Source organism: Gambusia affinis, linkage group LG06 (assembly GCF_019740435.1).
Source record: "Gambusia affinis linkage group LG06, SWU_Gaff_1.0, whole genome shotgun sequence".
NCBI lineage: Eukaryota > Metazoa > Chordata > Actinopteri > Cyprinodontiformes > Poeciliidae > Gambusia > Gambusia affinis.
Window position 1 is genome coordinate 2,447,049 of NC_057873.1, and position 14,070 is coordinate 2,461,118.

Genomic DNA, 14,070 nt, shown 5'->3' on the forward strand with positions numbered 1-14,070 from the left:
TTTTGCCACTTGAGGAGTTCTGGGTTGAAAATATTTAAAAAGATGAAAAGATGTTTAATTTTAAATGCAAAATGTTTGAACTTTTTGTAGTTTTTGCTGAAGCGCAACTCAATGTTTCTGCAAACAGCTTATTTTTTGAGTCTATCCTCCAATGATTATTCGATTACTAAAGTTGTAAACTATTTAAATAACCGATTAATCACGATTAATCATTTAAGTTTTAATTGTTTTAGCTGAATGTTTTCCAGCAGAAAGGGTTGAGCTTTTCACAAACTTTTGATACGAATAATCAAGTGTTGACTGAACTGTAGTCCCGTTGCAATAAATCAATTAATCTCATTATAAATTAAAATGAGCTCAAATTCTATTTTCATGATTTATAGTTTCTCTTTCTACCAAAACCTGGATGATAAAAATCTTCATTTTGCACAAAATACCAGACATTTCCAAAATGTTTGGTATTTTGATTTTAATGAGACTTTTAGGCTTCATAAATAATTTTATTTGTTGATTCTGTTGTTTTGCTCAGTTATTTTGGATATTTAAAATTTCTTCTTTTCAAGTGTTAAATGTTCATTAGAATTTAAAGTTTATTGATCTTTGACAAATATGTCCTTGCATTATTATTATGTTACTTAAAAATGGTATCAAAACAATAATGTTTATTGCAATAATTTATAGTCCAGCAAATTTTATCATGGCAGACCAGCTGTTATATTTCTTTATTATTTAAAAGCAATCAAAAATATTTATCTTATTATTTTAAAGTATTCTATTGCATATATAATCCCATTGATTAATTGTTGGAATAATCGATTAGTAAAATAACTGCCAGCTGCAGCCTCAGAGGAGATAAAACGGTTTTTAACAGATAAAAATGTTCCGTCTGCAGGGGGAACTCGTGAACCCGGCGGCTGACTTGCAGCCTGTCATCCTGGGTTTCCCTGCAGCGGCCGTTAGGAAGCAGGCGTGTAGTTTGGTAGTTTGGCTCGGATTCCAGTCATAGTTCAAACAATCCTTTCGTGCTTTCGCCCGTTTCATCGCGGCTTATTGGGCGCGTTCTCACCGTCACCTGTGAACTCGACCCAAATGCTCCTCATTGTGTCTACATTCCTCAGGTTTGCTGTCAATGTTCATGCTTTAAATTCCTCTCCAAGCCGCATTCCTTCAGTTTCAGCAGCTGGACTGAAACTGCAGCGGCTCAAACGCAGATCTGGACCTTCCTCTGGCTTCCAGCTGTCATCTTGGTTTTTTTTCTCAGCCCGTTTTCCAGCTGATGACCTTTAGCCGGCTGCTTTCACAGAAGGCCAGACTAAAAGTTTAGGATGGGCAGCCATGTTTTTTTTTTAATGATTTTTGTTTCAGTATCAGCTGCATCATGCTGCAGGAATGTCACGGTTGTCCTGGGAGAGTGGGAGAAAGGTCGCCGTCCACTAGCGTTCGCTAAACACACACAGACCTCAGTGTGACGAGGCGGCCCGGTTCTGAATCTGTGGCATCAAGCAGCCCAGACATTTAAACCAACATGTCAGGATAAAAGGCTGAATGCAGAAATTATTGGGTTTCTGTGTTAATGTAGTAATAGAGAGACAGACATGATTAAATTAATTTAAACATCCCTCTAATTATTATATTCATCATCACAGACTAAAACTCTTGCACATTTAATTGTCAAGAAGTTGATCCAAGATGCAGCAGAAGAAGAAGAAGAAGTCGTAATGGACAATAAAAATACATAATAGGAAAATGTATTTAGAAAATAGGAAACATGGAAAAACTAAAGTGAATATGATTAAAATATCACCCTGATTTTACCGCCAGGATGATAGAAATTAACGTAAACCTGATTTAGTTATTTTAGTAACTAAATTATTCTTAGTAAAGAAAAATAAAACGGAGAAATAAAAATACTATGAAGTGCAAAAAATACTTTTATTGACTGATAAATGGCAAATTGAGTAAATGCCAGCTTGGGCTAAAATGTTTTTTGCATTTTCTTGCACTGTAATTATTTTAAAAGTTAAATTTAGAACATTTTATTGCATTAATTTCAATTAATTGTTTTTTTAATAAAGAAAAGTTCAGAGTGGAACCTTTGTATTTGCATGTTTCTGGTACGTCTGTAAAGCTGACGCACAACCTACATCCACTAACAGCAGCGATGGACGACGTCGCCGTTTCTCTCGTCCCACTGTGGGTTAATTTCAGCTTCACAACGATCCGATTGGACGCTGATGAAACTGTTGTGTTTGAGTTGTGCTAAAAGGAGTTAGCCTGTTAGCAAAGCTAAAAATAAATATCTTTGTTGATGGGCTCATTAGTCAATTTATGCAATAATTTAGCAGCGAAAGTTTCTTTGAATTGAAAATGTTGCTTATTTTGTTGATTAAAATGTGATCAACTCATCACTACAATTTGTATATTTGTGTCTTATTATGAGCATTATTGGTCCTCCGTATAGTTGAATCTACCCTAAGTCAGATACAGAATTGGACCAACATGTTTCCTGTCAGACTGCAGTAAAAATGTGACTTTTCTGAGTCGGCTGTATTAAAACTACAAAGTGTCTCTGTCTTTTATCGCCGACTGATTATCAAACCGTTTTATTATCGGCCCAGGATCATTTATCAGCTGGTTCTGGATGTAAACAAAGAATCATCCTGGTGAATTTGATTGGTTCCAGCGGTCCCTGAACGCCCCCTGACCTCCATCTTGTTTTCTTACCCTCGGCTCCGATGGACACCAGCTTGACTCCCTTGCTGGCGATGAAGTCCAGCGCTTTGTTCACGTTGTTGATCTTGTGGACCCTCATCTTGCCTCGCTCCGGCTTCGGTAACCGCTCGCCTGCAGAGACAGAGGAGGGGGGTGAGGACGCGTTTCCGCACGCTCAGCAGAACGGCCGCTCCGTCAGGGAGGCTAAGGTTACCGCGGCGACGTTGGCATCACTCAAAAATGAAGTGAATGTGAGAGAGGAAGCCGCAGCGTTGCTACGGTTTCTGAACGTCTCCAGGCTGTCGAAGGAAGAACTGAACGTTTCTCAGATTAAAAATACTTCATTGATCCCAGAGGAAAAATAAATGTTGTTTTAGCTCATTAACACAGATTCTTCAAAGAGGTTTTGTAGATGGCTGCTGGCGGGAAAGATCTCCTGTAGCAGTCCGTGTTTCAGCAAATCTGAAGAAGCCTCTGACTGAAGACAATCTGGTTTCCAAAGACTGTTTCAGGAAGTTTAGGAGTCCAACACAAATCATCTGGAAATACTGTTCATCCATCCATCCATCCATCCATCCATCCATCCCTCCATCCCTCCTGGTTTAAACATGGAGAAACTGGAGACTGAAAGGATGGATGGAGAGATGGAGGCCAGACCAACAAAAGAACTAGAAAAACAGACAGATGATGGTGGATGGATGGACAAACAAATGGTTGGACAGATGAATGGTTGATAGATGGACTAAGAAAGAGAAACGAACGGATGGATAGAAAGAAACAGTTGGACGGACCGGACATTTGTTGATGGGACTGAATTTCTTTCCAACTATTTTTCCTTCCAAACCTGGAAGCTCCTAAAGCAACTTCCAGGTTTTCTGGACGGAACAGAAACTCTGACCGCCCCGCCCGCCCGTCCACCGACCCGTCCACCGACCCGTCCACCGACCCGTCCACCGACCCGTCCCCACTCCGGCAGAACTGACCTGAGATGACCTCCAGCAGCAGCATGAGTTTGAGTCCATCCCTGAAGTCTTCCTCGATGTTTTCGATCTGGGTCCCGGCTTTCCTCAGGTGGGAGTTGCACCACGCCGTGAACGTCTAAAAAAAACAGAATAAAAATTATCCTCCTGATTTCACACATTTTACCACAACAATCTGACTTCTGAGAAACAAACATTTAACCAACAAGTAAAAATAAAAAGGAGCAAATCTCTGGCAAAGTAGAAAATTGGCTATAAAATACAAAATAATTTATCTCAGAAATGTTCGTGTTTTTTCTGTAAATGTTTTTGAGAAGTTTTACATTTACTCCATTTCTTTCCTGTCTATAATGAAGTGGAGGGAACAGAGGGAATCTTTGATAATTAAAGTTGAAACGAAGCATCAGCTTCTGAAATCATTTAAGCCGAACAGAAACGATAAACCAACAGAAACGCCACTGCAGAGAAGCAAACGCATCCAGAAGGTTTGATTAATGATCTGGTGCACAAAAACATCTGTATGGTTGCTCTGCATTCCTGAAACAATGTGATTCAACTCTTTTTATTTTCAGGCAGCTTGTGGAAAGGCCGGAGCCTCGTCACGCCGCGATTCAAAAATAATAAATCCATCCGCCAAAACACACGATAAACGCAGCAGGATTCCTCTCCATCCTGCAGCAGAAAAGCTTGCAAAAGTAACAGTACAGCAGAAACACAAGAAGATCTAAAATACAGAAGACAAAAACATCATTTCAGCTTTTATTCCAGGTTAAAAAAAGGAAAAACTGCTAAAAATAAAATAAATTTTAGTTTAATTTAAAAGTGTAAACAAATATTCAGCCATTAGTCTAAACAAATAACTTTTGTCCTTAGTACAGATAATACCACCAAAAACACTAAGCTAACAGTATTAGCCTAGCGTAGTTAGAGGCAGAAATTGTTAGTTTTGGTTTTTTTACCAAAGACAAAAGAGAAATCCTCCAACCACTACAATCTGACACCACTTTATATTGGTTTATGTTTCATGTAGAAGGAAGTTGTGCTCAGAGTCTTCAGAGGTTTTTGTGTCCTTTCCTTTGCTGACGGGACCCAAACTGGGTCAGACAGAACCAGGACCTCAACCAGCAGCAGATCCTCCACAATGAAGTAAGAAACCAACGAAACCACCAGGAAGCCGTCAGATCACGACTCATTATTTTATAATAACCAACAGCTGATTGACTCAAACAGAACCGTTCTGCTAAACACTCCCTATTAAAAGCTCGTTTACTGTTTGGGTTTGGTTTCCCAGAATAAAAACACCTTCGCCCCCCCACCATGTTTGTAATTCGTCCTGTTGAAAAACATTATGACAGGGTGCTGCTGGCCGGCCCGCCCCTCTGCCCACCGTCCCCCTGGGCCGGCGGCACAAAGCGCCCATTGAGGCGGCTGGATAATAGCACCCTTCAGCCCAAAGCCACCAAGTGTGTGTGTGTGTGTGTGTGTGTGTGTGTGTGTGTGTGTGTGTGAGAGAGAGAGACCCCTCCCCCAGACGGGCCGACAGTCCAGCCTCTCCCCTCCGTCTGCGAGCGGCCGGAGGAAGAGGAGGGTGGAGGGATTTTTGGTGGGCAGCGGTGGCAGGACAATGGTCCGCCCGCCTCAGACGTGCAGAAACGCCATCAATGCAACAGGAAGTGGCACTGCAGTGACAGGAAGTTGAAGACAATCGGTGAAGATGCATTAATCACCGCGCTGGAGTTGTTGAAAACTTCCTATTTATCATCAAGAAAAATGCTTTCTGGTTCATTTTTAGGATCTCACCAACAATGAGATTTTCATAAATCCCTGTTTTTATGCAGAATATTGAATCTTTACTTTATTTTGATATGAATTTTCCTGCAACTTTCACGCATCAAGATGAAGTAGTTCAACATATTCCACTCATGGCTGAAGTAGGGAGGCAACTAACAATTTTGCGAAATCAATTAATCATCAGAATATTTGATTAATCAGATAAAAGCTTGGCACATTCTGCAGAAATTATATTTAACAACTTAAGCTTTTGTATGCAATATTAGAAAAACAGAAATATGCAAATAGATTCCTTTTTTATAAATAAGAAACTTTTTATTGCATAAAACTCAACATATTTCTTTAGTGAACACTTGATCAATGAAAATTATTTTGACAACTATTCAAATAATCAATTAATTACAATTTATCTAATTATTCATTTCTGTGCCAAAATGTATTCCGCCAAGTTTAATAAATGAAATAAAAGCTGATTTGGATGCAGTAAAGTCAGTTTTTTATCTTTTTGATGACTAAATTTGTTGACAACCTTTTCAACAATCGATTAATCACGATTAATCGTTTCAGCATTTGTAGCCAGATCTACCTGTGAACTCCTACATGTATGCATAAGAACATTTGGGACGTGTTGAGGCTCGTTTTCCTGCAGCTGAAGGCCACATTGAGCAGATCCTTTTGTCCTTCGCCTCGTCCAGCATCAGCGTTCGTCCCAAACTCAGAGCTCAGCCTCCCTGCAGCCGCTCAACACACCCAGCCATTATGAAGCCTCCTGTTCAGACCTAACAGCGCCTTACTGTAAGAGCTACATTTCTGAGGCCCTGCAGTGATTTCCGTTAAAGCCCAACAAGCCTGAACATGCAGAGCTGCTCCCACACTGGATCAACAGTCCCTCCACCATGTCGCCGGGTTTCTCTGACTGCTGCTCAAGAAAATTACTGATTTCTGGAAACTTTTTCAAAAGGTTGAGGATTTTCTAAGCTACTTTTTTGCCGATCAATCAGAAGCTGATTGATTGTACCGTTTAGAGCGCTGAACCCCAGGCTGTCAGGAATTGATGCTTTGCATCCCTGCAGCGTTTCTCATAAAGCTGAGATGCATCAAAACTTTGTCCTTTTTTTTTTTAAACATTTAGGACCTTTAGAGTTCACTTCAATCAATATTCTCTCAATCATTTCTGCAAGTATATTTTACATCATGCATCGACTCTCCCTCGGCTTGTATTCTCAATAATTCTGATATTTTTAAAGAAAAACCCAGACTCTTAACCAAACCCAATACTGATTTTATGCACAAACCTCTTTTTGTTTAAATATAAACTGATGGTACGAGACCTTATAAATGATCTTGTCACATTATTTAAACAGAATCGCTAAACTATTTGAATAGAAAACTTTCAGAAAACTGCAAAACAGCAGAAACACTGAGTTTCTTTAAATCGAGGCTAAAAATGCAGCCGTTTAAAGTCTTAACTGGAATATCGACCAACATATCTGATGTGTATGGATAATTTTAATGATGTAAAGTTGCTGACTTGCGTTTCTGTCGTCCATTAAAGAGCCACATTCACCAAAAACATGTGATTCTGTCCCTAAGTGCATCTCTGCTGAAGCTGCTGTTGTAATTTTCAGTTTTCTGGTGGAGACCTGCTGCGTGTCGGGGCAACATGCTGCAGGCTGAACCCGAACGGCGGACATGTTTTCATCAGATCCTGACTCTCATCATCTGTCCCGTTCTGGATCTCTGGCTGCAAGTGAAACATGGAGGAAAAGCTCTGATTTGCTGCCATGTTTCGTTCCACTTTGGCCCGTTTGGGTCGGCAGAGGGAGGAGAGCTGAGCATCAGGTGCAGCATGTGACTGCGACCTTTAACCCTGGCATGCCCTCATCCTTGTCATGTGATCCATCTGCTTTACGACGGCCAATCCCGCTCAAATTGCCCGGCTCCGCTCCAGGGAATCTGCTCGTGTTCACTTCCTGTTAGATTTAATTGGCTGCAGGCTGAATTAGGAGAGTTAACCGGTGAATCCTGTTTAACCTGGCCGAGTGTCGGTGCCGTGACCTCTGACCTCAGCCGAGGATAACGAGATGAAGGACAGCAAATCTGGATCCGAGGGTTAAGAGGGTTTAGAGTGTGAAGCTCCTACGTAACCGTTGCTTCCGTCAGGCTGTAACCGCCTCATAAAATCATTTACTTCTGGCTGTTTTCCACATCGGTGAACTTTAACTAGACACCTGAAGTTCCTCCAGCAGGACTAAGCCGCTTCGCTGTGGACCATCGAACTGCAGGTCACAGGACTTCATATGCTGGGTTTAACAGCTGCAGAGGCTAAATTTGTAGAGAGGAAGAAGAGAAAAAATCTTTCACATGGCATTTAAGGTTCTGATGAAACTGGGTCAAACCTCTGCCAGCACGTTTCTAAAATAAAAAGGTAGCAAAGTGGGGTTTTTATTTTTCCTGCTTCTCCACGGCTTCACTTTTATACAGATTTTATCCTCACCAGATGGTAAAAGCACAGATTCCACTGCATCATGAAACGATTAATCGGATTAATCAATCGATTATTGAAATAATCAACTAATTTAGTAATTATTGTTAACTGAAGTATACAAACTTAAAAAAGGCCATTTGCAGAAACAGAGCAGTAATTAAACTCATTTTTGTAAAGTTTAATCTTCTCCAGTAACAGTTTTGGCTTAAAATGTTTTTTTTTTTAAGTATTTGTTGTATTAAAATAAATCTGTTAAGAGCCGTTTGCTTCTCTGTACTGATGTTAACTCAAGCAGAAAGGCCTGATCTTAAATTAAATGTTTATTCTCTTATTTTGAAAAGGAACTGAATTGCTTAAATGCATCTTTAAATCTATTTTTGAGTTGACATAAAAAAAACGTCAGTGATTAAAAGAAAAATGAGCGAAATGTGTTTTTTTAAACAGATTACTCGCCAGGATAATCGATACTCAAATGATCTTATTTGTAGCAGCACTAGTCATGATGCTAAAACAGAAAAAGCTGAGATTGCTGCTTGATTCATCATTTACAGATCAACATGAACCCAAAGTGGAAACTCAGCCGCCAACAGAAACGGCCTTCACTGCAGCTTCTGTAGAGAAACCTGTGGAGTCGGAGCTCAGAGACTGTGATGCGTTCACTGACACACTGCTTTCATAATTTCATCATTCTTCTGGTGCAGAATTATGATGCATGTCTGACCTTAATGATGCAAAAGTTTAATAAAACCCTTGAGATCATGTGGAACTAAATCGCATCAGAACAGAGTTTTAGTGAAAAGTTGTTTTTTCTTTTTAAGAAAAGTTGGGATCTCCTAATTTTCCTGAAAACGACTGGAAATCCTTCTGGGATCCTGAGTTTAGTCTAAAACAAATCATCTGACACCTAATCCACTTCCTCTCTGATCTGATGGGGTCAAAGGTTACAGATAAGACTGATATCAGATTAAAGAGACAAAACCAAACAGAAAAACACACGACAGAGCAGACACACCCCTGAAAGTCTGTCACACACACACACACACACCCACACACACACACACACCGCTCCTTGAGCAGGAATGTACTCTAGTCACAAAAATCCAACCACCTACTCACACCTGCCACATGCTTGAAGCTCACTAATTAGTCCCACACCCAACTTCTCAACCCATCCGCCATGTTCAGGCTGCAGACATATCGTAGGTGTGTTAGTGACCCACATCCCCCCCAACACGCACGCAGACACACACACACACACACACACACTCACACACTCACACACACACAGATACGGGTGTGTCCTTCTAAGATTGGAAATAATGAGCCAGGTTGAAAGCTGCTGTTGCACAACCGCTTGAAGATCTTCTCATGACGGCAGCAGAGAGGGTGTGTGCTTTCTGTGGATCACACGCCCGTTTATCCTCCCTGTTAAACACTGATGAGTTCATCAGCAGTTAGCCGCCTGCACTGACATCAAACTGCGAAACGTTTTGCTCCAAGAACTCCTTCAAACGCAGGTCTGACTCAGCCCAGAAGGAAATCAGAAACTAGAGATCCGGCCTGAAGTCTGGGCGTAGTGATGGACTCTGACCTGAACATTCACAGCTACATAGAGATGGTTACAAAGACGGCCTTCTGGAAACCTTTCCAGCACTACGTCACTAGCGTTCCAGCCACATCTAGACAAACTCATCCAAGAGTTTAGCTTCTACTGGGTCCCTGGAGCTCAGATTTTAATCGTTTAATCATCAGAATAATTAATCACTAAAATAACTCATGACAAACCTACTGTTCTTAACTCTCCGCTTTAGCTTTAAACTTCACTTTGCTTTAATTTCTCTGTGCAAACGGCTAAAATAAAATCCTCAGAACGGCTCACAAGAAGCTGGATGGCACCGGGCCGCCCAGCACCGGGCCGCCCAGCACCGGGCCGCCCAGCACCGGGCCGCCCAGCACAGGGCCGCCCAGCACTGGGCCCGGCGCTGTGACATCACCCTCCACTGCTTTGAGGAATGCGACTTGCAGCGGCTGCACGTTGGAGCGCATCCTCTGCGCTGGATGGTGCTCTGAGGCCCTGCAGAGCTCAGGTTTGTCCTCTGAGGGAATCTGCCACCAACTGACTCTCCTCCTCCTCTGAGCTCACCTGGATGCAGGTTTGCACCCGCCTGCCCCACTGGGAACCAGTTTAACCAGCCGCCAGCTGCCAGCGGAGGTGTGAGAAACAGCAACCGACGTCTCTGGAGCCTGTCGATCAATCACTCAAGTTTGTTTGTTTCAGATTTCAGTGTTGCATAATGAAAAGCTAAAACTCCTCATCAGCACCTTCTCTAGTCAGGAACCGCGTGGAGACTCCATGTTTTTGGAGAATGTGCCTCTTTAATGGACGACATTTTCCAGCGTCCAGCGATTTGATTCTGATTTTTATGATTATGATTCGATTCAGAAACAATTTCAAAATCAATCAAGTTAATTTGTGCAGCACACTCCAGCAACTTCACATCATGAAAACACAAAAACATCTTACAGTAAAACCAGTAACATTTTGTCAAGTACCGTCATTAAAATCATCAATACATGTAATAACTGGCCAATGTTCCAGTTATTATGGTTCAAAAGCAACACGACACAGACAGGATTTTAGGATGTCAGTGTTTTGGGTGATTTGCAGTTTTCTGGAAGTTTACTCCATGTTTGGTTCTGGTTCTGGATGCAGACCAGAACCTGAAGGCCTGAGAGGTTTGATACAACAGCAGCAGATCTTTAAGCCGCTCAGCGATAAATAAGCCAACAGAAGTATTTTAATCACATAAAATTGTCAAAATCTGCTGATTTCTTATTGACCACTGAAGCTTTTTATTGTATTTGAAACACATTAAAAGATACAAAACAAATTTCTGAAATAAAACAAAACATTGTTTCCTAAAATGCAGCAGCAGCAGCATTCCTGTAGAGAACATTTTCATTTGTAGCAAAGGATAAAAGATATTCCCAACAATACTTCTGCTCCACTCTGCAGTAACAGTGCAGAGCTACACTGTTGATTATTTATGATTAATCAGTTGATAATCGGATAAGAAAAGGTGCTTCACAGATGTTTCTGTAAAGAATTTAAACCGGATGAACTTTAAACTTTAGGAGTTCTGGGTTCAACAGATGAACAGAAAGGTTTTGTTTCTCCATCTTAAATGTAAAGTTTCAGCTTAATTGATTACTAAATTACATGACAACTATTTCAATGATTGATTAATCGTGATTAATCTGATTAATCATTTCAGCCCTAATTATAAGTCGGAGATTCCTCTATAAATTGATTCAAGCTCTATTTACTACTTAGCAAGTGGAGTTCAATATCTTTTTTTGTTCATTTGCTTGTTAAGAGTCAAATTTTATCACCAGATAATCTTTTAAAGAATTTCCAAGCCGTTGACCTCAGCACCGTGAATCACTGAGACATAAAAATGTTCTATGATTCAACAGATAAACTTCATAAGGAAACATTTAGAGTAAGTTCCACGTTGGATCCCAACTTCGTCAGTCCGCTGCCTGTCTGTGTTTTAAACACGCACTCTACAGAATCCGAGAAGAAGCAGATGAGACTGGTCACCAACTGTGACCCAGAAGTGATTTAAAAATCAAACTTCTGCACCGTTTTTATGGTGCAGCAGCTCAGCTCTGAGAAAACACTGAAACCAAAATCGAGGAATTTGAAAACTGTAAAAACAAGAACGGCAGCGACAGTAAAAGTTTTATATGTGGACATTTTGGCAGGAGGAACAACCTCAAGGAAGTTGGACTGGATCTGCCGCTGCACCAGACCGGGCCGGGCCAAAACCAAGGAGTCCAGCTTCTGGTCCGGTCCGGCTGCAGAGCTCCTATTCTTAGATCAAATAAAGGGCTGTGCTGTGAAACGCACAACAAATTACTATTAATGTTTCATCTTAATTCACCACAAATTACTAATTTTTAATAGAAATTTACTGTAATTATCTGGTTACTGTTGGATCTAATAAAAGGTCCGTGTGCAAAAACAAAATCTTATCAGGTATTTTGGTTTATTTACTATTGCAGATATCCCAGTACATTTAAAATAAGACAAAACTAACTCACAAATAAGTTTTCAGCAAGAAATAATATCTTAATATTGATGAAAACGTTGCTGTTACATTGTCAGATTATCTCACTGAAACATTTTTCCCCATGTCATCGACCCGGTGCAACGTGACTGCAGTGCTTTGCTACTAATTACAACGTTACGAGAACTAGATAACAAGGTCAGGAAAAAGTTAAGAAAAAAATAGCAAGGGAGAGCAAAGTAGTCCAGTTATGCTAGCTTGACTATGACAATGCTAACATGTAGATGTGATGTGGAATTCAGTATTTTGGTTCAGTTTAAATATAAAAAAGTGACCTAAACTCCAACTCTGACAGATCATCAGTAGAGCAGGTGTTTTTTAGGTATATATTCTAAATTAGCTAATCTACCACCATGTTAGCTTAGCTAATAGCAGCAGTAGCTAATCTACCACAACCATCACTTACTAGGAATCACAAAACAAACGTCAAGCCTAAAAGACATAAAACTGTAACTGACTGAATGTTCTGTTCTTTATATGGGAAATGTTTGAGGGTTTTTTGCTGTTGAATCCTGGAACAAAGTGGCGTTGTTGTCAGTTGCTATGGCAACGAGTCTGCGCGTAGCGTAGCCGACAGAGCGAGAAAAGTGGTTTTGAGATGTTCAACGGTTTTTCTGCATTAAATTAATAATTCATACATCTCCAGGTTTTATTTACCGGTTCTACCGCTGCAGCGCGGCTACAGATGGCGAGTAAAAGAATCGTGTTTGTCCTCCAGTGTTGTGCACATGCGCAAAATTTCCAAATGTAAAACAACAACATGCAAGAGGTTGATAAGTGAAATAATCTGCCAAGTGAACTAGAGCTCATCACTACTGAGGAATTATTGACTTAAAACAAGTTCCTATATCTTGCTAAAAGATCATCTATCAGTTAGTTCTGTCTCATTTCAAGTGAACCAAGACATTTCTAGTAGAAACTAAACAAAATACTTGGTTAGATTTTGTGTTTTCTCAGCTCGGTGTGGATTTCACAGCCGGGTTCCTGCAGGCCCATTCAGACGGCGGTGAAACCGGATCTGCAGCTCGCTACTGTACAGCAGCAGTGCAGGAACGGGACACCGTCCCCCGCAGGCCGCGGCCCAAACGGGCAGGCGGCGCAATTTCACATCTGCACAACTCAGACAGCTAGGAAGGAGAAGAGAAAAACAATAAAAAGCCTCCAAAACAGAAACACTCAGGCCAAATCCAGGAGCGGCGGCGACCCAGAGCGGGGAGATTGACGCCCCACAGCAGAGCAGGGGTTGCTCCGGTCTCATTATCTCCTCAAGTCTGGACAGGTGATCATTAACATGTGTGCACACACACAGAAACAGAGGGGGCCTCTGCGCCGGCTTCATGTGCTGACAGGTAGTCTGGAGCAAACACACACACACACACACACACACACACACACACACACACACACAGGCGTAATTGCTGTGTACTTCTTGGCCGGCCTAATGCCCCTCAGATATACCATTATGTGAGTCAACAACTTAACACAGACTGTTTTCAACAAGCTTCCTCGCTCACTGAGGAGCCTTAATATAGCAGCAAACAGAAACAAAAGGGACGGCAGGATGAAGAACTGGAGGGGAAATGACTGAGAAAATATGGAGACAAACCTTATAAAAACACTGCAGCCAGGAAGGACAACATGACCTGATTTTTCTAAGTCTGTCACATTTTTGTATCTTCAAGGGGAACAAAAAAAAACTAATTTTACCAAGTATTTTTAATCTGCTTTACAGTAGAAACATATTCATTTCAATTGAAATAAATTAAACAAACTTACAAGTAACCTTTCAACAAAATATAGGAGCGTGGCCAAAGTGAGGTCCGGGGGCCATTTATGGCCCTTAAAAGGATTTTGTTTGCCAAATTTTCACCACTTGTAGAAAGGGCCAAAGAAAACAAAAAACAATTGATGAAGTCAGTCCAAAGATACTTGGTAAGATTTAGTGTTTGAGGTGCACAAACAGGAT

The 14,070-nt window shown here is 40.9% G+C and overlaps 1 protein-coding gene across 4 annotated transcripts in view; it reads right to left on the reverse strand.

Annotated features, from left to right (window-relative positions):
- Positions 1-14,070, reverse strand: part of actn4 (actinin, alpha 4) — a 60,571-nt gene that overhangs the window by 18,008 nt on the left and 28,493 nt on the right. For all 4 annotated transcript variants that reach the window (XM_044120029.1, XM_044120028.1, XM_044120027.1 and 1 more), the window contains exons 2-3: positions 3,696-3,810; positions 2,725-2,844 (exon numbers count right to left, since the gene is read on the reverse strand). In XM_044120029.1, the coding sequence (XP_043975964.1) occupies positions 2,725-2,844; positions 3,696-3,810 (235 nt within the window). The remainder of the gene's footprint in view (positions 1-2,724; positions 2,845-3,695; positions 3,811-14,070) is intronic.